The sequence below is a fragment of the Prionailurus bengalensis genome, chromosome B1 (genome assembly GCF_016509475.1).
Source record: "Prionailurus bengalensis isolate Pbe53 chromosome B1, Fcat_Pben_1.1_paternal_pri, whole genome shotgun sequence".
NCBI lineage: Eukaryota > Metazoa > Chordata > Mammalia > Carnivora > Felidae > Prionailurus > Prionailurus bengalensis.
This window is the reverse complement of record NC_057344.1, coordinates 27,101,191-27,127,613: the sequence shown is the minus strand read 5'-3', so window position 1 is coordinate 27,127,613 and position 26,423 is coordinate 27,101,191. Positions and strand designations below refer to the sequence as shown.

Genomic DNA, 26,423 nt, shown 5'->3' with positions numbered 1-26,423 from the left:
TATCACCGTATGAATATAACTATTCTTATTTTATCTAAAGGGTTATAATCCATTACTCTCACTATTTATTTTGATGGTTAAATTGTCCCAGAGCTGGTCAGTGGGAGCCCCTTCAAGATGTCTCCTGTGTCCTTTTGACATATCTCCATTATTTTTTCGAGCACTTCTTTACTTTTTTAGCACAATAAGATGCTCTGGTTCATCTTACACCATCCTGTACTAGCCTTGAAACCAGTCATTTTTTTTTTTTTTTCAAAAGAACTCTTTTAATCACATGTAAGGGAATAGCATATAGCAACCAAGATACAGAAATTAGGTGTGCTCCATTGCTGTGGGCAACACACTGTTTGTAGGCCTTTCCTGCAGCGACCTAGGAGATCCCCACCCCCGCCCATGATCCTGATTCCTACACCTTCAACAGAATGCCACAAGATTCTCCTTTGTCGTCCACATTTGTGTTTCTCGTGCCGTAGTAAGAGTCTTGGCTCCCAACACATTTATTCAATCTCACAATATACAGAAAATCATTTCTGAATAACTATCTCCTATCACTGCAAAAAGCCTAATATAAAGAATTCAAGGTTTGTTTGAAATCGTCCTTTCTTCCCCTTCTAGACTGAAGGTATACAGTCAAAGTGCTGGGTTCAAAAGTTCCTTGGATCAGTTGTTTTTCTTTATTTCTCTCAGTGTGGTTTTATTTGAAATGCAGATGGTTCATTCATTTGTTTCAAATCAAATTTTAGGATCCCCTCCCACCCTTGATTTAATTTAATTTTTTGTAAGTTTATTTGTTTATTTTGAGGTGGGGGAGAGGAGGGAGGGGATCCCAAGCACTGACAGTGCGGAGCCTGATGCAGAGCTCAAACCCACGAATTGTGAGATCACAAGACCTGAGCTGAAATCAAGAATCAGACGCTTAGCCAAATGAGCCATCCAGGCACCCCTGATTTTATTTCTGAATATGTAAAACATTAACATGCTTCCAGAAATTAAAATTATATCAAAAAGGTATACTATAGAAAATGCCTTACCTTCTTTCCCACTGGAGTCCCTACACCCTTGTAGATAACCAATTTCAATGTTTTCAAGTTTAGCCTTCTTGTATTTCATTTTGAATAACAACAACAACAACAACAACAACAACAACAGTTAAATAAATCTTTTTAAAAATGTTCCCTTGTGTACTGGTAATCTATTTCTACCTAACAAATTACCTCAAGACTTGGCAGCTTAAAAGAACAAATATTTCCTGTAATTTCTGAGGGCCGGGAATCCAGGAATGGTTAGCTGGATGATTCTGATTTAACGTCTCTAACAGAGCTGCAGCTAAGCTGTAGGATGGAGACTCTGCCACCAAGTACAGTGCTCTCTCGTGGCAGCTGGCAGGCCTCAGTTTCTCGGTAGCTGTTGGCCAGAGGTTTCAGGACCTCCCCGCACAAGCCTCTCTATAGGGTAGCTCACAACATGGCAGCTTGCTTCCTCAAAGCAAGGGATCCAAGAGGATGAGAAAAAAGCCCAGGACAGCAGCCACAGTCTTCCACAATCCATCTCAAAAGTGACATGCCATCGGCGCTGCCATTATGCTACTGTTCACACAGAGTAACTCTGACACAGTGTGGGTGGGAGGGGCAACATAAAGGTGTGAAGAAGGCCAGACAGGCAAGGTAACTGGGGACTAGATACCACTTCTCGTTTTTCACAAAGGATAGCACACTATAAGTGGCCTTTCATATTTTGTTCCAGTAAATGATACTCCTTAGGGAATTACGTCCTCGGTTTACAAAGAATTTCGTTATTTTATAGCCATGAAATGTCTATGAAATATGTACCACAGATCGTTCAACCATTTTCCTATAGGTGGGCATTTAGGAAGGTTGCAATATTTTGCAACTATAAACAATGAATAACCTTTTGCTTATATATTTTTTTATTATTGACAATTATACACTCTTAGAAAATCCAGTCTGGACCACCAATGCATTAAACTCCCTTGAGAAGATCAGTAATAAATTTTTCGAAGAGAGATTAAAAAGTCTTAATTTGATTTTTAAAACAATTTTACCATGCATTTCTTAAGAGCCTAATATAAATAGTAATGCATCATGTTCTGTAATTACCACCTGCATCCAAATATCCCTGTAAAGAACAACGCAAACACGGCCAGTAGTAACATCATTAAACCAAAAGTAAAAGACGTAAAAGAAAAAAGGCAAATGTTTCAGTGAACAGATCTACTAATCTCTACGTGTCCATGAAAGAGTTCAGGAGTGCATGAATGGTTCAGTCAGTTGAGAGTCTGACTTCGGCTCAGGTCATGATCTCACAGTTCATGAGTTCAAGCCCCGCATTGGGCTCTGTGCTGACAGCTCAGAGCCTGGAGTCTGCTTCAGATTCTGTGTTTCCCTCTCTCTCCCCCTCTCCCGCTCACAGTCTCTCTCTCTCTCTCCTTCTCAAAAATAAACATTAAAAAAATTAAAATTAAAAAAGTAAGAGTTCAAAGGGCTCAAAAGCTACCTAAAGAAACAGAGTTACCTGGTATTGATGAGAAAAGTCAGAGGCCAAGAATTATTTTCCTAAAACAGCAGGAAGAGGGATTGTATATTAGAGACAGAATTGTATTAATGCTTAATTTCCCAAGTATAATTGTGTTCTGGCTCTCAGGAGATACATGCTGAAGTGTTTAGCTGTGAAGCTCCACAATGTCTATAAGTAACTCTAAAATAGTTCAGAGAAGAAAAAATATTGAGATTGAAAAAGATATAAAATAAACTGGAAAATGTTAACAATTGGTGAATCTATGGGAAGAGTACATAAAGTATTCATTTTACTATTCTTTTAAATCGGAAATATTTTTAAAATATAAATGTTGGGGAAAGAGTGGATGGGAAGATTGACATTAACAACGACACATGAGTCACGCAATTCAGTAGCTCAACTACTTATCCAACAGATAATGCAATTTTAAGGCAGAATGGCAGTTGCATGTGTATTAAGAAGTTTAAGCTATAAACATTTCACTGTATTTTAGGATATGAAATCTGTCATTTTTTGCTTATCGAAGGTCTAATGGCAAGCTATCAGCTATGAGTATCATTAAGTTCTCTAGAGATATAAATAATAACACCTAAACTGCCACTAATGATCCACCCAAAGCTTTTTCAAAGACTTTTATGTAAAATCTGATTACTTCTGAACATACAACCCAATGTTCATCTTCCCCCCTTTTATAATAAGACTTATAAATGAGTCAATCATTGAAGAATGCACCATTGACATTTCAGCTGCCATTTTATAATTATACCTGCTTTCTATAGGTAGATTAATGTTAAAATTTCTTTAAAATTGCCACCTTTTTCTTGAAAAAAAAAATGAACTAAACATGTTAGATTTATTTGTGCTATTTTGGGAAAGTCTTTTATAACTGAAGAAGTTAGATGAAAACCAAAAAGAGAAAAAGGGGAAAATTAAGGGCTTACAAATATAAAATTAAAACTTTTGTAGATTGGAATAAGAAATTTTGAAGCAGATTTATCTTTTGATTGTGATATCTAATTAAGTCTACAAAAAAAAAAGGCAAGGTTGTTTATTTGAATGAGAAGAACCCCAAATTGGGTTAGTTTTTAGTACATTTCCTTCCATGACGACAGATAACAACCTAATTTTATAAAATAATTACCAATGGCTTCCTTCTCATCAGTATATTTTATGACCTCTGAGCAAACACATGAAAATATGCCCACAAAAATCATATCATGCTGGAGTAGGATTGTTCTCAGTCATGGAAGGCTTTCAATCTTTTGTATACCCTAAAATGCCCTAAATGGCTCTTGACTGTGGCAATGTCACGGCATGGCAGGTGTCAGGAAAAGTCCTGTCACCGGAAGATCCCTTTTAACACTCTTCAGAAGCACAAGAGGATCCCTGCTATGTAAAAATTTTAGGTGTTAACAGTGTTATGGAACACTTTATGAACAGTCAGCTCTATGAACAAGCTGACTGTTAAAATGAAATGTTTGAAATCAACACAATGATAGATATGAAGTTTTTAAACTTAGCAAGAATATCTACCTTAGGGTGCCTGGGTGGCTCAGTCAGTTAAGGGTCTAAATCTTGGTTTCAGCTCAGGTTATGACCTCAAGGTTCATGAGATCGAGCCCCGCATAGGGCTCTGCACTGACAGTACAGAGCCTGCTTGGGATTCTTGCTCTCACTCTCTCACTCTGCCCCTCCCCTGCTCACACACACATATGCATACTTTCACTCTCTCTCAAAAAATAAACTTAAAAAAAGAATATCTAACTTATGATATAGCCTCTTGAGAATCAATAGAATCAGAAGTTGTTTTCTTTAAAAGTTAAGACCAAATTGGGGCACCTGGAAGGCTCAGTTGGTTACGCATCTGACTTCAGCTCAGGTCATGATCTCACAGCTCATGAGTTCAAGCCCTGTGTCCAGTTCTGTGCTGACAGCTCAGAGCCTGGAACCTGTTTAGATTTCTGTGTCTCCCTCTCTCTATGCCCCTCCCCTGCCAGCACTCAGTCTCTGTCTCTCAAAAATAAATAAAACATCAAAAAAAAATTTTTTTAAGTTAAGATCAAACTGTATGGAGATTTAAGAAACCTCATGAGGATGTATGCACTGTTTCATCAAGGAGAGAAATAAGACAGTAAAAGAAGGCTCTACGTCAGAAACAGTAAAGAATGTGTGCTGAAATTATGAAATATTAAAACAATCTGAGGGTGTATAGAGAGCATGAATTTTTATACAAAAGGTGTTTTTGTTTTTGTTTTTCATTAATGATGAGGACTATTTTTTAAGCACTCTAACTAAAGAGCAAGTTTGATAGTTTATTTAAATGAGCAGGAAGTGGCCCTTGCAGATTCTGGGATCAACAGATCAACACGGATTAACAAACAAATAAACATTAGATTCAGTAACTTATCAAGGATCCTTTTCTGTATTTTATGGTCAATGGCAGCTTGCCTGACTGATGTTATCATTTCTTGTACATTTTATAGTTCTGGAATGCTGTTTTGATTTTACCATGTTATAGTGGCATATAATAAAACAGTTCTAGTTTATGAAGTAGCAATCAACTGAATGATCATTCATTTAACAAATATTTAGAGAATGCTGACACTGTAAACAATGAACAAAGAGAAAATCTCACTTCTCAAGAAGCCAGTACTAGAATTCAGGGATTGGGAGCTAAGGAATAAATAAGCAAAATAGTAAATAAATGAAGTCATTTCAGACAGTGACAGATAGGTGATGTAAAGGGGGACCAGCAGCTGGACTGGACATTTGCTTATTTAAGGGGTTAGGACAAACTTATTTGAGGTAGTGATTTTTGAGTTGAGACCTAAATATTGAGAGAAAGTAGTTAAGAGAAGATCTGAGGAACAGAACACTCCAGTAAAGGAATCAGCACACCAAGGGGAGGATAGAAGGCAGAAGAAGAAATCAAGTCAGAAACCAACTTGGAGTCTATGGTTAATAGAAATGCAGTTGGTATGTCTGGACTATAAGGAGCAACAGAGAAACAGTTACACAATGCAGTCAGATAAATAGGTAGGGGACAGATAAAGAGTTTGAATTTTATTATGAGTAGAATTACTTTTAAATAAATGAATGAAACTGGGGCGCCTGGGTGGCTCAGTCGGTTAAGTGTCCGACTTTGGCTCAGGTCATGATCTCCTGGTTTGTGGATTCGAGCCCCTTTTCAGGCTCTGTGCTGACAGCTCAGAGCCTGGAGCCTACTTTGGATTCTGTGTCTCCCTCTCTCCCTGCCCCTCCCCCATTCATGCTCTGTCTCTCTCCATCTCTCAAAAATGAATAACCATTAAACAAAAATTTTTTTAAAAGAATGAAATTAACCAGTTAAAATTTTAAAAAGTTTACTGGCTGCTATACAGACAATGGTCTAAAGGAACATTGACAGGAGGGTGTCAGGGGTGGTCTAAACCAGCACTCATCAAAGGAGCTAGCCAGCAAAAGATCAGGAGCTTGCATCAGAAGGCAAATCATTGCAACGTGTTTTCATCAAAGAAGTCTTGCTATTAAAAAGGGGGGGGGGGGGGCACCTGGGTGGCTCAGTTGGTTGAGTGTCCAACCAGAGCCATCTGGTTATGATCTCACCATTCTTGAGTTCTAATCCTGCATTGGGCTCACTGCTGTCAGCACAGAGCCTGCTTCAGATCCTCTGTCCCCCCCTGTCTCTCTCTGCCCCTTCCCGGCTCATGCTCTGTCTGTCTCTCAAAAATAAATATTTGAAAATAAAAAAAAGTTGGCTAAACTAACTAGTTGATTTATATTCTGGTGCCACTCCCTTATCTCATCACAAGCCAGATACAAACAGCTCATCCGAACCAGCCTATAGATCACACTTTTCTTAGCCCTGGTCCAAATTAGAATTTTGATGGCGGTAGGAAAGACTGAGAGAAATAAATCTGGAATCAATTTTGGAAGTGAAACCAACAGAATTCGGTGATGAACTGAATACAAGGTATGAGGACACGAGAAGAATCAAGTCTGGCCTGAAGTAGATTTTGATGCCATTTCTTAAGAATCTGAAAGAATGGGGTTCAAGCTTGATGGACTTGGCAATGGCATCAGATAGGGAGATAAGGAATTCTGTGCTGGCCATGGTAAGTTTGAGATGTCTACAATGAAGTTGGAAGTGTCAAGTAGGATATGTCAGCACTACAGTCATGAATTGGTGGCATACAGGGTTTGAGAGGCCATATAGATACTATTTATTTAAAGTGAATGGACTAGAGGAGGTCACCTACAAAGTCAGAAAGGAAACGAGAATCCTAAAACTACTTCTGGGCCATTCCAGTATTTAGATGTGGACCAAAGGAGAAAGAATCAGTGAAATGGGGGTGGGAGGGTAGAGCAAGAGGTTACGGTAACCTAGAAGCCATCAGAAGACTGTTTCAAAACAGGTAGTTGTTCGAAATTATGTTGAATGCTGCTAAGAGGCCGCACAGGGAAGTGACCACTAGATATACAAAACAGAATTTACTGACAAACTTGGGAGAAAAAAGAAAATATTTTATCACAATGGTTAGGGGCAAAAATTAGACCAGGTGAGTTTAGTTCAGAATAAGAAGAAAGTAAAGAGCAACCATGGGTAACTTCCTGTGCTCCAGGGGAAGGCACAAAAATGGGGTCCTCGAGAGTGATGTAGGGATCAAGAGGAAAATTTTTGTTTTTATTGTATTTTTTAAAGATGGGAGCTACTAGAATCCATGTGTACATAAATGGTTATAAGCCAACAGGGAGAGCAAAACTGCAGAAGGTCCTGGAGCAGGTGAGACAGGATGAAATCCAGAGCCAAAGTAGAAGATAGAAGCAGGATGCTTCTCTCACCGTAACAGAAGGCAGAGTAGGCGAGTACAGATGTAGCCAGGCTGGCGGAAATGGCCACAGCAACAAGTTCCTGTTTGATGGGATCTATTTTTTCAATGAAATATGGAAAATAAATTAGCTGAGAAAAAGAAATAGAGGATAGGTGCTAAAGATTCAAGGAGAGAAAGGGCTGAAACAAGAATAAAAGCCGATGTGAGATTTATGGTTATGATACTAAAGTGAAATCAAACAACTCTCTCTCCAGGTTTGGTTTTTTTTTTGTTTGTTTGGAGTTTTCCAACTCTCTCTTCTTTTCCAGCCCCATTCATTTCTCAAGTGGAGGAATAAAATAGGCAGATAGCCGGGCTTAATAAATACTACAGTATTGCCAAGGGAGTACACTGGCTAGAGAGCTGGTGAATAGTTAACAGTGTTCGTGAGCAGGGGAAGACAATGGTGGGCAATAAAATCTAAGCTGGATAATAAGATGGTAAAGACAAAGGGGGTAATATATTGAAAAAAAAAGGTAGAGTCTATTGATTAGAGGGCCTGATGAAATTCAAGAATGCACAAAATAATAGAGTTGGAGAGAGAGAAGGACAAAAGCCGTAAGTCCCGGTACAAAATGAAGATTTTGGATGTTATGACAGTTATTACAAGACAAGATGAAGAGTCTGACCACAGTATGAGCAGCTAAGGTAGGATGGAAAAGTCGGTACACATAAGCAGTCAGGAAACTGAAATGGCAGGGTGTTAAGTGGTCACCCATGTGGAAGATGAAATAACATGATGATGTTAGTGAAGTAATACTTCAATTTCTCTAAATAATATGACCCGAAAAAGTAAGTGAAACAACTGTTATTTAGGGATTTCGAGGCCATAAAAGGGCTGGCATATGACTGTTTGCCTTTTTTTGTCACTCATTCCAGTAATACCTGTTAATATAATTGTTTTCTTTTATCCTTGGGAAAAGGCTGAAAATGATTAGAAACACACACACACACACACACACACACACACACACACGACATTTTTGAGGACAAAAATCGACAAGCATAAAATAGCATACAATCTTTTCTCTCTGTTTTTAGAGGTTAGTTTCCAAGGAACTTTGGGACCCAACCTACTGTAAGGACATAGTATCTTAATTCCCACTAGAACCCTTTGCTTTTCAGCCAAATCTGCTTCAAAGTAGCCTAAAAAGGAACGCACCAAGATATTCTTTTTTTTTTTAATTTTTCTAATGTTTTATTTATTTTTGAGAGAGACAGAGTGTGAGCAGGGGAGGGGCAGAGAGAGAGAGACACACACACACAGAATCTGAAACAGGCTCCAGGCTCTGAGCTGTCAGCACAGAGCCCGACGCGGGGCTCGAACTCACAAACAGTGATTATGACCTGAACTGAAGTCGGACGCTTAACCTACTGAGCCACCCAGGCGCCCCACCAAGATATTCTAAATACAAAAAAAATGATCTAGAATCAATTTATTATCCAATTATGTAGAACAAAATGTAGATATGCCAGAATATAGTAGTGTTACAGGTAAGTTGTGTTTATGTCTTTCTGATGCCCTTGTGATTAATGGCTCATCATATAATTACAACAAACAGAAATCGATTAATTTTAAAGAAAAGATCATCATCTGCCATTCTCACTTCTATTTACAGAAGAAGAAACAGAAACAAAATTACTTACCCAAAGGCCACAAAACTTTAATAAGGGGCAGACAACTGGCATCTCTTGTTCCCAAATATAAAGCGCTTTCTAAGCATATTATTTTGGCTCCCAAATATCTGAATAATGAGCTAGCCCATTTATCCTAAATAAATTTAAAAGTTAAATACACACACACACACACACACACACACACACACACACACTCTATCAAATCCATTCTTTTCACATATCTTGAACTCATCCCTTTCTCTTCATTCCAGTCTAGTAATCCCGGCCCTCACCATCATCACCTTAAGCCTCAATTATTCTTTTCTCCAAAGCAGTTTCCTTACTTCTTATCTTTCCCTATATTAACACACCTAATGCATGTATGTCTAATTCATATTCTTGAACTAGAACACTCTCCAAGCAAATCCCCTGCTTAGAAACTAAAAAGAGCTCCATGGAGAACAAATCCAAGACTTTTACTGGGTCTCATCTTTCCTCCAAACTTAGACTTGAGGCCTCCTGATAGGCAACATTTCCTGTTATACCAAATAGAACACACACTTCCCCCTTTTCTTCATCGATCCAAATTAGACGTGTGAAGACCTGGGGATGGGGACGGGGCAGGGCAGTGTCAACAAATTTTAGACGAAAAGAATCCTCCCCTACCCTCCTAATCATACTGATGCACAGCTCTGGCTCATCTGGTCTTAATAATATACTGCTAAAGCAAATTCCTAACCTGTGAAAAGGCTTCATTGGTGCTCCCGACCTTAACTATATATTGTTATTTATGGCTTTCTCCTGTATTTGTTCAAACACTCTCTGAATCAATTTCTACTTCCTTCCAGTACACTCTATATAAACCTACAAGTTTATTTTCTGGTAGGGAGAGTGAAGTTTTTGATCAATCTCTCTTCCATCTACATCTTTGGAAACTCAAAAGACTCATTACATATTCTTAATGTCTCACCCTAACATACTTCCCTCATAAGCATGTAAGGTTCATAAGGACAAAATTTTGATGATTTTGTTCATCACTTATTCCCATCCTACAGAATGACAAATCCCCTCTGCTTCTGATCCTGTTTGTTCTATTACTGTGGTTGTTCAGTCTAGGAAATTTTATACTTTCAGAGGTACAAAGACCACCACTAAGGAGTCACTGTTGTCTATGAGTAAAATACTGTTTTGTTACGTTTCCACGTCTCCTTGATGATATCCAAGATGTATTATGTTTTTAACTATAAATTTACCATTTTATATTTAAGAATACTGACCTCCAATTTTCCCAGGTATCATGGATCAGTTAAAATCACAGATAATTTCTAAACATCTCAGAGTCAACACATTTTTATGACTCTCATCAAAAGTATTAGCAAAGAACAAACTTGGTGATTCAGACTTCCCTTCCCCTCCCTTTACTAAAGAACCAGTAGATAACCTAAAGTTCTCAAACTAGAGCTTGTACCAAAATCACCTGACGGGCTTATGGTCAAACACAGACTGCTGGGCCCCACCCCCCAAATTTCTCATTCAGTAATTCTAGGATGAAGCCTGAAGATATGCACTTCTAACAAGTTCCAAGTGATGTCAATGTAGTTGATCTAAGGATAACTAACTAATCTAACCTAAAGAATAAAATAAAGAACAATGCAAATGATCGGACAAGCCCCAGAAGAGCTGAGCTGGTAATATTTAAAGTCAAAGCAATAAACATGCTCATTATTAATAAAATACAATTTAGTGTTTTCCTTGTATCAAGTGTTTTCAAATAAATTTATTCCATACACAACCCCAGAGGTAGGTATCATCACCTCCACTCTCTCAATGAGAAAATGTAGGAAACTGAGGCTTAGAAAGGCAAAGTAACTTCCCCAAGTTTACAACTAGTAAGTGGCAGAATTAGGAACTAATGCAGATATTCTCGATTCCAAAATTCGTGTAACTGGGCTGTAGAGCCGCTGCTGCAGTCTTACATTGTAGCCACAAACCTGCTGCTAGTGACACCTCTTCCTCTGTCTGGCATAAAAACGGTTGAAAAGAGCACGGTGCCTCTATGGTCATCAACAAGCCTCCCGCTCCGAGGCTCCCCTAACCTGCTCCCTAAGCAAATGGGTACACACATCTATTTAGCCTCTGCCTAGCAGCCAGCACAAGTTCCTCACTGACATCTGCTCAAACAGCATGTTGGAGGGTATTGAACGCAGGCAGGTGGAAGGACAGTTCTGCTTGGAAAATACCGGGCATAACAGCAGGTATCTGTCCAAAGAAGGTTTTTGTTCTAGGTCAACTTATATCTTTTGCATCATACCCTGCTCCGGTTTCCCCAGCCTTATGAATGAGTAATATAAGACAGGGACACTGACACCCTGTGTAGCAAAGCTGGGGCACAGTAGGAAAAGACGGTACTCTGCAGAAATTCCGACAGGAAATTCACTAACACTAAGCTGGTTACTTTAATTATGGAACCTTGTTGATCCTAAATAATTACCGAATATTCCCTTTATTCCACCACTCAGTGACACCTTGTTTTGTTTAATAATAAAAACTTCACGCCACAGGTCTAGTGACTTTTTAAAGTTTCAAAATGTAATCCCTCTGGATGAGACAAACTAGGAAAACACTGGCTGCTGGCCTCCTCCCACCTTAGGGCTGTGCCAGAGTCAATGAAATTAGTGAACAGCACAGAAAGAAGATCCCAAAAGAGGAGGCTATAAGCTTTTCTACCAGTTACCAACTGAAAAGTAGCAGGCTACTGATAACTTTTTCTTACAGTCACAATTATTTCAATTATAAAACTAAAATCATAACTGTGCTTTTTATTCAGTTAAAAAAGCAAAAGCATTCATTAAGCAATGGTATTCTTTGCAATATTCTGTGAACAGTACTGAGAGTCCACTACTACCCCTCATAACACAAAGCTATTTAAATCTAGGTTTTTGATCTGTGGGTAGATTTAGAAAAATAGATATCCAACAAAAATCCCTACTGTTTATGCAGCTTCACTGTCTGCATACATCCTCAGAGTAAGGACTCTGAGTCATGACTCATTCCATATAGTAATGACTAATTAAAAAGACTTTCGACACTTCTCCTTCTATGAAAATGGAGATGTGTGCTTTTCCTTATTCTTGCTAAGTACACCTAAAAAACCTGGACCTTATATGTAAGATAAACAGATGAAGACTCCCAAAGGTGGACAGAAAAGGCAGCCTGGTTAGGGATCTCAATTCCCAAGGAACGGCATGTTGGTGAGTTTTCAAGTTCTTTTTGCTCCATACACACAGACTTAAAAGCTGAAGAAGCTGGCAATCTAGAAATGCCAATGGGTGCAGACAAGAGAAAGCCTGCTCCCTCTAGACAAAGGAGCAGTAAAGGGACAGCCTAGCAAGACAGAAAACCTTTAGACAATCACCAGCCTATTCCAGCCAAATATGACAAAAAAACAGAAACAAAAACAAAGCTCAAAACAAAAACAAAAACAAAACAAAAGAGAAGAATTATAGTTCTACCCACACTCATGAAGCAAAGGCCTAGTGATGAGCCTAGATTTACAACCTCACTGGGAGCCAGGACTTTCATATCTGCTAGGTGATAATTAGCCCCTCCTCACCACAATGTTAGTGGAGATCACGAGTGCCACACTCTTGCACTACAATCCAATGGTAATGAGGCTGCCCTCTCCCACCTCTTGCCTTGTGCTATCTATCCGTGGAAGTTCTGTGAAGAAAATCAGCAAGGATACAGAAAAACTCAACATCATCAACTAACAGGACCTAACAAACGTTTATAGAATACTCCATCCAATAAAAGCCGAAACACATTCTTACCCTGTGCCCATGGAACATACCAAAATAGGCCACATCCTGGGATATAAAACAAAAACTTTAAAAAGAAAAAAAAAAGAAAGAAAGAAAGAAAGAAAGAAAAAATAAGGAGTATTGCCCAACCACAATGGAATCAAACTCTAGTTTCTAAGGTAATATCAGCGAGGTAACAGAAAAGTCTCCAAATATTTAGCATCTAAACAACATACTTCTAAATAATCAATGGGTTACCAGTTATCAAAAATTACAGATCCTGCAAACACCAAAAGCCCAATGAGAGAAGACTATAAACGATTCTACACACAAAAATTTGACAACTTAGGTGACATTGAGCAATTCCTTGAAAGACATAAACTACTGAAATTTACACAAGGAGAAATATATAACCTGGTTAGCTCTGTACCTATTAAAGAAACTGAATCAATAATAATCTTCCAAACAAGAAAGCCCTAGGCCCAAGTGGTTTCACTGGTCAATTCGACCAAAAGAAATAATCTCTTCCAGAAAATAAAAGGACTCAACATTTCCTAAAGAATACTTCCTAACTCATTCTATGAAGCCAGCATTACCCCAATACCAAAACAGATAAACATATTATAAACAGGAAAACTACAGAAAAACATCTGCTAAGATGGAAATGTTCTGCATCTGACTATATCAATGTCAATATCCTGATTATGATACCATACTACAGTTTTTGTAAGAGGTTACCCCTAGGGGAAAATAACACACTAGGTACAGGGGGCCTCTGTATTACTTCTTAATGATTGCATGAAAATGTACAATTATGTCAAAATAAGTGTCATAAAAACTTCAAAAAAAAAAAAATAGAGCTATTAACCCTTACAATACCAAAGCATTAATGCATTCTAATGTCCCGTGCTATTTTAAGAAAGTAAATGTTAATAGCAATTACTTTACTGTAAGAAATTTTAAAAGAACCATTTAAAATAGCTGTAATTTGGGGCATCTGGATGGCTCAGTCGGTTGAGCATCTGACTCTTGGTTTTGGCTCAGGTCATGATCTCATGGTTCGTGAGTTTGAGCCCCACATCGTGCTCAGCACTGCTGGTGTGGAGCCTGCTTGGGATTCTCTCTCTCTCCCTCTCTCTCTGCCCCTCCCTTGCTCTCTCTCTCTCAAAAATAAAAAGTAAATAAATAAATAAACTTAAAAAAAATAAAAGTAGCCATAAATTGGTTGTAGTTGAAGCTGTAATCCAAAATGCAATGAAGATGCTGTGTGAAAGTTACAGTTACACACCAGTTACAGTTACAGTTCACTGGGGAAAATGACAGGTGCTCTCAAGGTATACACTAGCAAGTTATTATGCTTCACAAAGATGTCATTTTTGGTGCACTGAGAGATCATGCTGGTTTTAATGATGTAGGGTTGCTAGGTTTAATTACATCCAAAGGTAGATGGGAAGAGTTTGAAATACTGGAGGGCTGGCTATCTAAACAGAAACATAGTTTCTATTCCCTCTTACTCCTAAACATACATAACTGCCTGTAACTCATGAAAGGCTTACATTACATACATTATTTGAGGTGCCTCTTATTTATGAACAGCTCAAACATTTTGAAATTACATCATCCCTTATACTTTCAAAATATTGTGTTTTTTTAATGTGTCCACTGAATGTTATTCAAACCTACTGGCTAGATAGCAAAGACTTAAAAATAGCATTTATAAAGTTAGATTAATAACTTAAATTGCCCAATTAATTCATTTTATAACAATATGGTGATGAGTCTTGCAGGTAATATCAATCAGGTGAATTTTCTTTTTTGAAAGCACTAATCTTTAAGAAAGCAGAGAAACATGTTAATACCTTGGATTTAAGCCCTGAATTCATGAGTTAGTCTAATTTTTCAAATATGTTTATACCACATCCTTCTAAATGAACAAGTAGGTAAAAAATTCTGATTCTGCGTAAGAGCACTGATTCTTCAGAAGCCAAACTGTTTGAGTTCAAATCCCAGTAATTTCCCTTTATAACTGTGTGAACTCATAAACGTGACCTGACCATTCTGATATCTGTAAAGATGGGTACAATTGTATCTGTTTCCCAGTGTTCAATGCCCTTAGAATAGTGCTTGGCTGACAGAAGCACTCAGGAGTTGTCTATCATCATCATCATCATCATCATCATCATCATCATTATAACTAGATTCAGTAAGGTTTTGACTTGTTTATTTAAGATGCAATATTTTAAAATTTAAATCAATATGACCTATGTCAGCTAAGGGCTTTTTAGAAAGGTACTAGCTCTATAATCCTCTCCTAAATTACTTTCATACATTTAAAGTTTCAAAAAAAGGTGTTTCAATCACTTTTAGTAACAAAATCTTACATTTTCCTACTCATGTCCAAAATTATAGACAGATCAAAGCATTAATAAAATTTTCTTAAGAATTATGTGGTTAAGGGATTAACATTTTCAACATATCTTTAAAAGGAGTGTTCACACTGATTTATTTCAGCAATAACCCATTTTAACTTTCTTACTCTTACACTAAAGGGAATTTTTTTTAAAGACCAGGAATTCATCTTAACATAACAATAATTTTCCCTAATAAAAATGAGGCAGATAAACATACAGCTATTCTTTAAAAGTAAGCTATTTCCTCTTATGGTTTCTTTTCGGGGGGGGGGGGGGCATATACTATTAGGCTTCTTATTAACTGATAAAAATAATTCCTAAAGTTCAAAGTAAGGGTCTAGGAAATCAGTCCTCAATCACGTAGGTTATTAAAAAGGTATTACACCTGATACGCAATATGCCACCTCGTAGTATTAGTGTGCAAAACAGCACAGTAATGGAGCCATGCCCAAACACAACAACAACAACAACAACAAAAGACCAAAACAACAGAAAACCACAAAAAAACAGTAAAAATTAGGCCCTGGTTTCACATCTAGAAGTTTGATGTGACAGCTGCAGGCACTTTGATCTTTCCAGAACTGGCATGTTCTCAATCAAAGGAGCTACCCGAGAAATCTGCTGATGAAAGGGTCAGTACACACGTCACCTGTCACACCAATTTAAAAATTATTTTAAATGTACTCTTAAAAGAGTATGTACATGACTATAAGCAATCCAAAACCATTTTTGGGAAGTACAAAATTTAATAAGACTATTACAATACGGCACGAGATATCAAGTAATTAATGGTTAACGAGTATTTGTAGGACCTGGAAGATATGGTGCCCTCAGTCACCAGTAATCAGATGCTTGAAGTATTTGTTTATTTAATCATTTCATGTATTTATGTTAAGTCCTGGGCACAACGAAGTGAGCAAGACACACAACAGTCCAAATCCTTGTAGAGCTTTCGTTGTATTGGGGCAAATAAACAAGAAAAAAAAATGCCATTTCAGATATCAATAAATCCTTGAAGAAAATAAAGAAAGCTAACGGGACTGAGGACAAAAAGACATCTCTGAGGAGTAAGCACTTAAGTGGAGATTTGACTTGAACCACGTGAAGTTCTGGGGCAGTGTTCCAGGTTCAGTAACTAGCATGTGTTGGTCCAGACACAGACAAGGCCTTCGTCTGTCTGTTGGAGAACAGCAAGTATCCAGCTGTGGTTGAAGCAAAGAGATCAAGGCAGAACACAGTGGAAGACAGATGAGAGATAAGCAAGGCAGGGGCCCATCGTGGTATGCTATGGCCAAAGAGTTTGGGCTTTAGTTAAGGGTAATAAGAATATATTAAGGGATTTTCTAATCATAGGGCTGATCTATGCTTTAGAAAGACCACTCCAGCTACAGTGAAAACTGAGTGAAAAATTAGTGGAGGCAGTGACTCGTTACAAGGTCACTGCCGTCACAAACAAAAGAAAGACGGTCAAGGCGTGTACTAAGGCTGAAGCGGTGAAGCTGGTAGGACATGGCTGGGTTGGAGATTTGAAAGTACTGTAGACCTGAGTTACTGACAGTGTGGATACAAAGTATGAGAAAAAGAAAGGAATCTTAAATTTTGGCTTGAGCAAACCTATCTGGGTAGGGTCCAGTTCCCTAAAGTCCTCACCAATCATGCTGAAGAAGATTTTGGTTTCTTCTAAAAAGCAGTAGGGAGCAATGGAGTAGAAAAAAAAAGAAGTAGGACTCCAGATATATTTTGTTGAGGAACATGCCACACTCAGCAAGCACACGCCAGACCCCTCAACGTTGCCTCTAGCCTGAGCCAAGGCTGAGTCCTTCTGGAAAGACTGGGAGCCAGCCCATCAATCACCAATTGGGATTTCCTCAGAAGTGAAATGAATCCAAGTTAAAGCTTATGCTTGAGACACCTTGGTGCATACGCACCCTTCTTCTCTACTTCCTTACCCCTGCTAGAAAACCGCTGGGACCAATTAACTGGGCATCCTTGTGGCCATCTAAACTCACCTTTGGTTCTGCCAATGATAAACAATCCTTTGGTTGGGTATCCTTTCCCAAACTCTCAGCTTCAATCTGCTGTTACAGCTTCTCCTGACTCAACTTCCCACTGTGCCCTACAAAACCTCCTTTACAGGATTAGCAAACACCCCTACATCCTTGCCCTCTGCAAGGAACATTTCCTGTGTCAACCAACTTTAATTTAAATGTGGCTCTCCCCATATAACACCACATGCAGTGCAGACCCTTAAGAGGGAAGCTCTTCGTTCTCCAAATCCCCACATACTTCAGTCAGGAATGGAGAGAGAGAACATGTTTGTGGATGCTAAGGCTGAACATGATAAAGCTCATTTCCAATGGAACTGATAAAATGACTCTACATTTACAAGTAAGAATAAAGAATGAAAACAACCTACCTAAACGGGGGATTTAGCTCAAAAATTAAATACGTCCATAGAAGGATATTATAAAGTCATTATAAATTCATGTTGCAGAAGAAAACTTAATGCATTCTGGGAGTATCCATGTAATTCCATTTTTTAAAAAAGTACTATTAAGCAGCATGCAATGTATAAGATTGATTTGATTAAAGAGAAAGAAGAGTGTGGGATATGTGTGCTCAGAAAAAGGTTACAAATAAAATAGACCAAAATGGTCTCTCTAGGTGGTAGAATTAAGAATGATTTTTTCTTTCTTGTACTTTTTCTACTTTCCTTAATTTCCACAAGGAATGTATTTCTTTTAACTGGGGGGGGGGGGGAGGGAGGGGAAGAAAAGGCCAGAGTAAAGGCACACCCACACTCCTCTTGAATAAAATTTACATAGGCTGTTTTAGGCTTTTTATATGCTTATTTCCTGAAAATAAAAACAAACAACCACCTCCAAGATCTTAGGTTAACTGCCCAGAACTTCAGAGTGGCTAACAAAAACCAACACCACCCCCAACAACAAAAAAAAAACCCTCAAGATTTCTTCTTTGGGTATCATTCACTTAGCGCTATAGGAGTTTGATGAGTCTCTCCAATTAGTTATTCTAAAGGTATGCTGTTGTTTTCTATGGCTTCATAAAAATCCATGCATTCTTTATGCAGATGAGGATATTAGTCATTTCTTCAATGTAGAATATTTAAAATATTCTATAAAAAGACATATTCACTTTGCTAACTTCCTTTAAGGAATATACATAGACATCTGTATACAGTTTTGCCTAATGCATAAGTAGTAACATAAAAGATGTTAGAAAACCATCTTCAGCAACTAAATTCCCAAAGAGGAAAAATACCAAGAACAGGAAGTTTACTCTTAAGCTAAGTACCAGTACTAAAACCCCACCTGGCATAAAAACAAAGAATGACACATCACCCAAAATAATCCCTAATAACTCTAAATTAAGGCATTCCTTTCAAAAGATTCTTTTTATCAGTGCTTTCTTGTTTTAATTTAGCTTTGGAAATACTATCGCCTCTATAATTCCATTCAAAAGGACTGCTTGGAAGGAAACCTGTATGGGTAGAAAAACATTTTGGAATCCATTTCCCTAAAGTGTTAATTCACTAAGATTATATAAAATGAACATGTAAATATCACTAGCTTATATTTTCCACAAAATTAACTACCACCACTAGAATGTTTACCTTTTAAACCTAAAAAGTGGTACATCATTTCCAGAAGGGTAACTATTCATGAAAAGAACAATTAATGAATTCAGTATTAGGACCAAGGAGAATTAGTATCTCCCTATCTAAGCAAAGTACAGCCCAAGAGGGTTTTCAAATCAAGCTTAACAGATACGGCATCTGTCTTCCAGGAATCTAGTCTCCATGAGTTATTATGCCAAAGCTCTTCTGCAAACGAACAGCAGCCAATATCATCCCCCCAGAAATTCATTTCAAGTTAGGACATAGCTTCGTGCTGTTAATAATTTGTATTTCAACTTTGTCTTTGGAAAAACTTGGAAGTGGATTTAAAAACACGGTTGCATTAAGTGAATCTCACAGATGGACAAGAAAGGCATTGAGGGTTGAAGAGAAGGAAAGGTCAGAAGGAGGACACTCAGCCACAGAGACAGTCTTGGTCCGCGTTTGGAACACACCTCGATTCCCACGGACGCTGTTTCTCCTCCGGTCACAGCCCACTCCAAGGCTGCTACTACTACGGCCCTAGTGCTTTGTGAAAAGAGGGGATGGAAGGAGGCCTGAGGCTGTATCTTTTCATTGCATTAGTTAAAATTATATAATTATACTTAAAGTTCCTCTTATCTACACTGGTTTAAAATAACTTTATTTCTCTAGTATATGTTATCTTGATTCGGCAACCAAATGACTTCACCAATTCGAATCACTTAATTAATGGTGAAAAGTCTTATCACTCGGATTGAGCAGAGATTTATCTCAATTTTAGCAATAGTGAGAAGTTGTGTATGTGGAGTAATCGAGCAAAATTCCACACATTTTCAAAGCTTCTACGTACAAACATTTTCCATGCACCTCAGGCTCTGTTAAAAATGCGCAGCATGTACTCTAAACTTAAAAGTGAACATAAGATTTATTTTCTTCAAACACGGGCAAATTTAAAAGGAAGGTAAAAGTCATTTACTTTCACACAACCGAAAACAATACTGTTAGCACTGCAGTGACAAAGAGGCTCCAAATTACAAAGGTCAGTTAAGTAAAAGAAGGCAAAGGCAGCAGAACTCAGATGCTAAGAATAAAAACAAAAATAGATCCAATGCAGTATTCTGAGAACGAAGATCAATGAGAACAGTTGCTCCGTATCCTCTCACTTATAGCATTATTTTCTATATTGTTATGAGACAGCCTTTCTATGCCAGCATCTCCTCTTTGCTGGCTCTTGACATTTGCCTTAATAAAACCAATATGTAAGCCCCAAATGTTCATTTTCTGAAAGAAAAAGGCAATACATTGCCTCATCTACAAAGTACTTAGCTATCATGGGCAAAGTGAGAAGACAGGATAAAAATATAAACAGAACGGCAAGGAAGGAGCAGCATCATATTTTATTTAACTATTGATCTGAGTAATAAGGCAGCAGGTTGTCTTTCCAATCAAAACTACTTTTATAAGTAATACAAATGCCCTTGCTTGCTCAGTGGTGAAGGTCTTCAAAAGAAATCAACGGAGAAGAGGAGGTTCGGGGAAATTATGCTCGAATCCATAAAAAAGGACTAACACATGAGTGAATACTTTATGCTATCATTTAATGCTGTAATTCTCAGAAATTCCAAGCAGAATAAACAATCTTACTGCTTATGCTTATGACAGCATAGAAATTAATGAGACAGTTAATATAGCAAATCAATAATAAAGTAGAGATAATGGCACGCATATTTGTTGAGCTTAACCAGCAGGAAAATAAAATTCAGCGCAGAAAGGTTTTATGTAAAGTCAAGCTAGGGGTCCCGTAGATAAAACAACGTGGTAGCTCTCTTGTTTCCTTACCTGTGAGGACAGCTTTCGCTGAAGAGTCGGCCAGGTCCAGGGCTGATTTCCCATCAGTGTTCCGAATGTTTGGATCGGCTCCGTGCTGCAGCAGCACTGTGCAGGGAAAGCAGAAACAGTATCTTACCTCAGGGATACAGAGATTATTTACTGGTAAGTGTCGCCTCGGCATGGTGTAGGCATAAACATACATTGCACGGTTTTTTCTCTTTCAAGAAAAAAAAAGAAGAAAGAAAGACACAGAAAGGTGGGAAAAAAGCACTGCAGCAGAGGATCCTCTCTAGAGTAAAGCAAAGTTGGCAACTTGTGGTACAGTATTATCACATGACTTAGCATCATAAACATGCAACTAGAAAAATCTTGCGAGAAGCCAGTTTTGGTTTGCCTCCTTCAGGCAGCGGAATGGGAAGCTGTGTGCTCACTGCCTCACACTGGGAAATATGCTAACCGGGAACCTCCCTATCTTTACTACCACTGTGGCTGCTTGTTGCTGCTGCTTTACTGCTGAATTTCCTAACGCTTCCTCTCCTCAGAAGAGTTGTAATACCGTGCAAGCCTTTTAGTGGCTCGCTGCTTGCACAGGAAACTCACCAGAACATGCTGGCTTGCTTCCAGGAAGTTTAACGGACATAGGAATGCATGCAACCCTGCTCCCCTGCAGTCAGGCTGCAAAAAAGAACTGCCCTCTGCAATAATTCTTTCCATAAAAAATGTTTAGAAGCAGAGTATCACTATGATACATGCCGAGGAATGAATGCTGCACATGCTGTATTAGGTAGAAAGTGGCTACGGAGAATTCTTAGACATGGAGGCTCCCAAAGGAGAGAAGTACTGTTTGAGTCAAATCCAGATGTAATGATTTATTAATCCAAAACACTTCCCCGCCATACCTGGTATGTGAGCACACGGGCGTGGAGGGATGGCGGGTGTTGCTGTAATACCACCCAACGGACGGTTAGGCTACTAAATACAATAACAACTAGTCCAAACAAGCAGGGTTCAATTACAAGTTCTTCTAACAGTTCAAATAGTTAAGATTTTGTGTTCTGCTGAGAACAGTAGCTGTTACCATTTACCACTATACTACAACATAAATTTAAAACAAAGCAGAAATGTCATATTCAAATACGTGGTTAAAGAGATGTTATATGATGTCTAAAAACGTCGGAGCCACTGCTGTTGGTGAGTCCCGAATTTTCATTCATTGGCACTTCCAAGCTAAAGTCCATACATTCCTTGGGAATATATGGAAGGCAATCCTCCTGTATTACTAAGTAATAGGTCCTGCTGTTTATAAAGCTCTTCCCCCTCCTTTAATCCATAAGCCATCTAGTCAATGGCTTCGTTATAAAGTACAAAGGAATAGCCTTATCTGGAATTAGGACGCAGCTGCCGGAACAGTGTTCATCAGCACCTCTTGCATTAAATCTTGGCCACTCTCAGATGTGGGATAGTAAAAACTAGCCAGGGCTGAGAAGATGGGAGCGAGATTTTGCCAGGACTTTCCATATTATTTCATCTCTGAATGAAAGCAATCATAATTATTTTCCAGATGTTTACACACTGACTCAAGAGTAAACAGAATAAAAGAGCAAACCACAATCTCAAACCGTGGTTACTCTTTCATCATGATGAATAAGCTTTCATGGCAACAGTTTTGTTTTTGTTTTTTTTAATTCCAAGAAGAAATCCCAACATGAAGGTCTGGCTTATAAAGGGTCTTTATCATGAAGCGGACTCATGTATCAAATGTAAAGCTGACAGCTATGGCTCTATCTTTATTTAGTAGCTGAGTGATCACATGCAAAGGGTAGGAAAACAAAGAAGTAACAGCCCCATGAAAAGCAGAGTTTTTTTACTGCATACTTTGAGAACTTCAGACCTGCTTTAAATAAGTAAAGCAGTATGTTCATTTAACAAGGCTTGACAATTATATGATGGGAGCTTTTATTTTGCAGTTTATGAGGTAGAGGAAAAAACCTGAAAGCCTTATTGTTTCTCCAAAAGTCACCTAAAATCTCGATCTTTTTTGTTGTAACTAGTACTTTACCTATTATATTTCTGCTATTTTACAATAGAAATCTGCCATTAAGTTTGGCTGCAGTTTTGCTTTATTTTAGGTGACTTTTAAAGAAGCCATCTTGTTACTAAAAATATCTGTTTTCTAAAGATTCTGAGTCCTATATATTTCTTTCATTAGACCTGAACGCACAGAAACAGTGCAAACTAAAGTAGCAACAGGGAAGAAGTTGAATTTTCTGAAGCAGATGCTGACAACAAAATCTACATTAGAAAATATTCAATCATTTTTAATTAACTGGAGAGCAGTTAACTAAAAACCAAAACTCAGTAGAATTAAGAGTTTTGGGGGGGGCGCCTGGGTGGCTCAGTCGGTTAAGTGTCTGACTTTGGCTCAGGTCACGATCTCCTGGTTTGTGGATTCGAGCCCTTTATCAGGCTCTGTGCGGACAGCTCACAGCCTGGAGCCTGCTTTGGATTCTGTGCCTCTGTCTCTCTCTGCTCCTCCCCTGCTTGTGCTCTCTCTCTCTCTCTCTCAAAAATAAATAAACATAAAAATTTAAAAAGAAGAGAGATTTAATTTAGGGGCAATAAAGGCATCTATAACTAGAAGTAAGCTAACAATTCTCTAACTTGTGTAAAAGGGCAGTGCTGGGAAGTTTACAGAACCGTGGCAGGCAAAGCACTAAGCATGGAGCCTGTGCTACACAGCAGCTAACGACAATATTTAAAGCACGTTTGTAAATGGAGACCTTGTTTGTGCTCTCAACTCTACCACTAACTACTAATTCAATGCTCTGTCCTAGAGCCAGCTCTTTAAATCTTTATTTTTTCTGCAAAGGGTCTGATAGTAAATATATCAGGCTCTGTAGACCATATGGTCTCTGTCTCAACTACTCATCCCTGCCTCAACCTCATCCTTACAGGGGAAAAGTAGCTCCAGACAATACTTAAAAGAATGTGTGTGGCTGTGCTTCAATAAAATTTTAGTTAAGGACGGTGAAATATTAATTTTATATAGTTTTCATGTGTCACTAAATACTAGTACTGTGATTTTTTTAAAAATCACTGAAAAATGTAAAGGCAATTCTTAGCTTACATACAAAACGCAAGGGGTGAGCTGTATTTGGCCCGTATATGATAGTCGGTCAACGCCTACCTTGACAGTGATATACCAAATATGGTCTATGGACTATTCTAGTCCCAGAACTCTTTGTAATCCATCTACATTGAAATAAGCACAGAAATTAAGAGGAAGCATCTAGAATTGTGTATGTTATTTTAAAATTATTTACTGGTATTTCATTTTTATTGTACTTCACAAAATTATTGGCCTGCCATGCCCTGGGGAGGAAGAAAAACCTAGTCCTCTACCTCATATGGTTTGAGAATCAAAAAATTCTCTGGGCCAGACTTCCCAAGTCTAGAAAGTGGAGGAGCTGGACTAGGCAGATGATGTCTAGATGTCTAAGGTAGAAACTCAATTAAAAAGAAAAAAAAAAGTTATTTCGAGTAGAACCTTTTCCTTCCCACCCTCTAAATCAAAATTAAAAAAAAAAAAGTTTTTCATTCACCCTAACACTTTAGCTAACAAAAACAAAACTTTTGCAAAGTAGAACCCATAATCAATGGAAGTTGTGGGGTACATACTAAAGCGTCCCAACCGACTCCCAAGCAATTCCTCCGATTGAAATTCTGTTTCACACTATTCTCTATGGGGAGTTGTTTCTCTGTTTTCCAACACCAGACGAACAGCACATACAACAGGCAAAGGTAAAACAATGGCTTTCAAGAATGACAGTTTACACTTGAACTGGTGACATGTGGAATTCTCAATTCTGCTTCAAATTTTGCATTCAAACTTCTGAGCTACCGAATAGTTACAAAATGTGACTTGCAATGCATACTACAATTAGAAATTCCTCTCTCTCTACCCCTCCTCTGCACTTGCACACATCCGCTCACATGCTCTCTCTCTCTCTCTCTCAAAAAATAAAAAAGTAGTGGGGCACGTGGGCGGCTCAGTCCGTTAAGTGTCGGACTTTGGCTCAGGTCATGATCTCAGGGTTTGTGAGTTCAAGCCCCACATTGGGCTCTGTGTTGACAGCTTGGAGCCTGCTTAGGATTCTGTGTCTCCCTGTCTGACCCTCCCCCACTTGCGCCCGCGCTCTCTCTCTCTCTCTCTCTCTCTCTTTCTCTCTCTCTCTCAAAAATCAACATCAAAATAAATAAACTTAAAAAAAAGAAATTCATCTTCTAACATCAACATACGCTGACAACACACTCATATAAAAAACAGTCTCTTTCAAAAGTAGCACAACGTCTGAAGCAAAGTTCCCAAAATATACAAACAACATAGAAAGTGAGGTTTGAAAGAAGAACAAGGAAACTAAAATCTGAGTAACGGTTCAGTACATAAATTCAAGACTACTGTGGCCATTCAAAAATCTCCTTGTACTATCTTTAACCAATTAGGTCATCATCAAATCTCGAATCCCAAATGACCTGTCTATATCCAATTGTTCGACTGATGCATTTCAAATCCATTTATGTCCTTCTGAGTTTAGGAGGATGGAGAAAATATAGCAGCTGGCATAACAACAGATAGTTAAAACCAAGGTAGGATTACAATATTCAAACTGTCATTCTCAAAAGAGCTTATGCCAAGAAGGACACGTGATCTTCCTATTTCTGGTGCAAGCATTCAGCTATAGTGAGCCAGATTCAAAAGCACGCCTTTACCTTGTGACCAATACAGTAGAAATTGAAACTGTTTCATTTCTCAAAACCATTGAATTTAAGCATGCCTATCATTTTAATTCTTCTGAATAAAAAGAAAGTATTTTTACATGTATGCAAAGCCTCATCCTATCAAATTCCTAGAAAAATACCAAGTGCTAGTATGGTAGATTGTATTTAATTATAGGTATTAGTAACTTATTTAAGAAGATAAAAGAAATAAAAACAATACAAATATCCAAGCTAAAAACATAGCAAGACTTTTAGGTAAGTTGTCAAAAAGTGTTTAATATAGTTTTCACTATAAAATGTAGAAATCCTCTATTAAAATATTATAAATTCTTTGTTATGTGAATTTTAGAGCTACATTAAAGGTCTAAAACTGTTCCTCACAACAAACACTCAATTTTATTTATTTGTTTATTTATTTTTGAGAGAGAGAGAGAGAGAGAAAGAGAGAGAGAGAGAGAACAAGTTGGACAGGAGCAGAGAGAAGAGGAGGGAGAGAATCCCAAGCTGAGTGTGGAGCCTGATGTGGGGCTCAACGTCATGAACCACAAGATCATGACCTGAGCTGAAATCAAGATCATGACCTAACCAACTGAGCCACCCAGGCCCCTGAATACTCAATTTTAAAAGCAGTTATGTTTATGTTAAAATGTATTTCACAGTCATCTTATCTTTATGAGTATAGAGATAGTCATCTGACTGAGCTTCCAAAATTCAATCACACAGAGGACTAAATTCATTAGATTTTTTAGCAAATAGAGCAAATAGCAAGTGGCCAAATTTTAACTAGCTACAATCTTCAATATATAGGACTCTCACCAACACACATGGCTTTTAAAAGACAGATTACTTTTTCTTTTTTTTTTAATGTGTATTTATTTATTTTGAGAGAGACAGAGCATGTGCAGGGGAGGAGGGGCAGAGAGAGAGGATGAGAGAAAATCCCAAGCAGGCTTTGTCAAGACCT

The 26,423-nt window shown here is 38.1% G+C and overlaps 1 protein-coding gene across 2 annotated transcripts in view; it reads right to left on the bottom strand.

The window, feature by feature from the left end:
- Positions 1-26,423, bottom strand: part of TNKS (tankyrase) — a 215,720-nt gene that overhangs the window by 133,256 nt on the left and 56,041 nt on the right. For both annotated transcript variants that reach the window (XM_043560611.1, XM_043560620.1), the window contains exon 3: positions 20,690-20,785. In XM_043560611.1, coding sequence (XP_043416546.1) covers positions 20,690-20,785 — 96 coding nt within the window. The remainder of the gene's footprint in view (positions 1-20,689; positions 20,786-26,423) is intronic.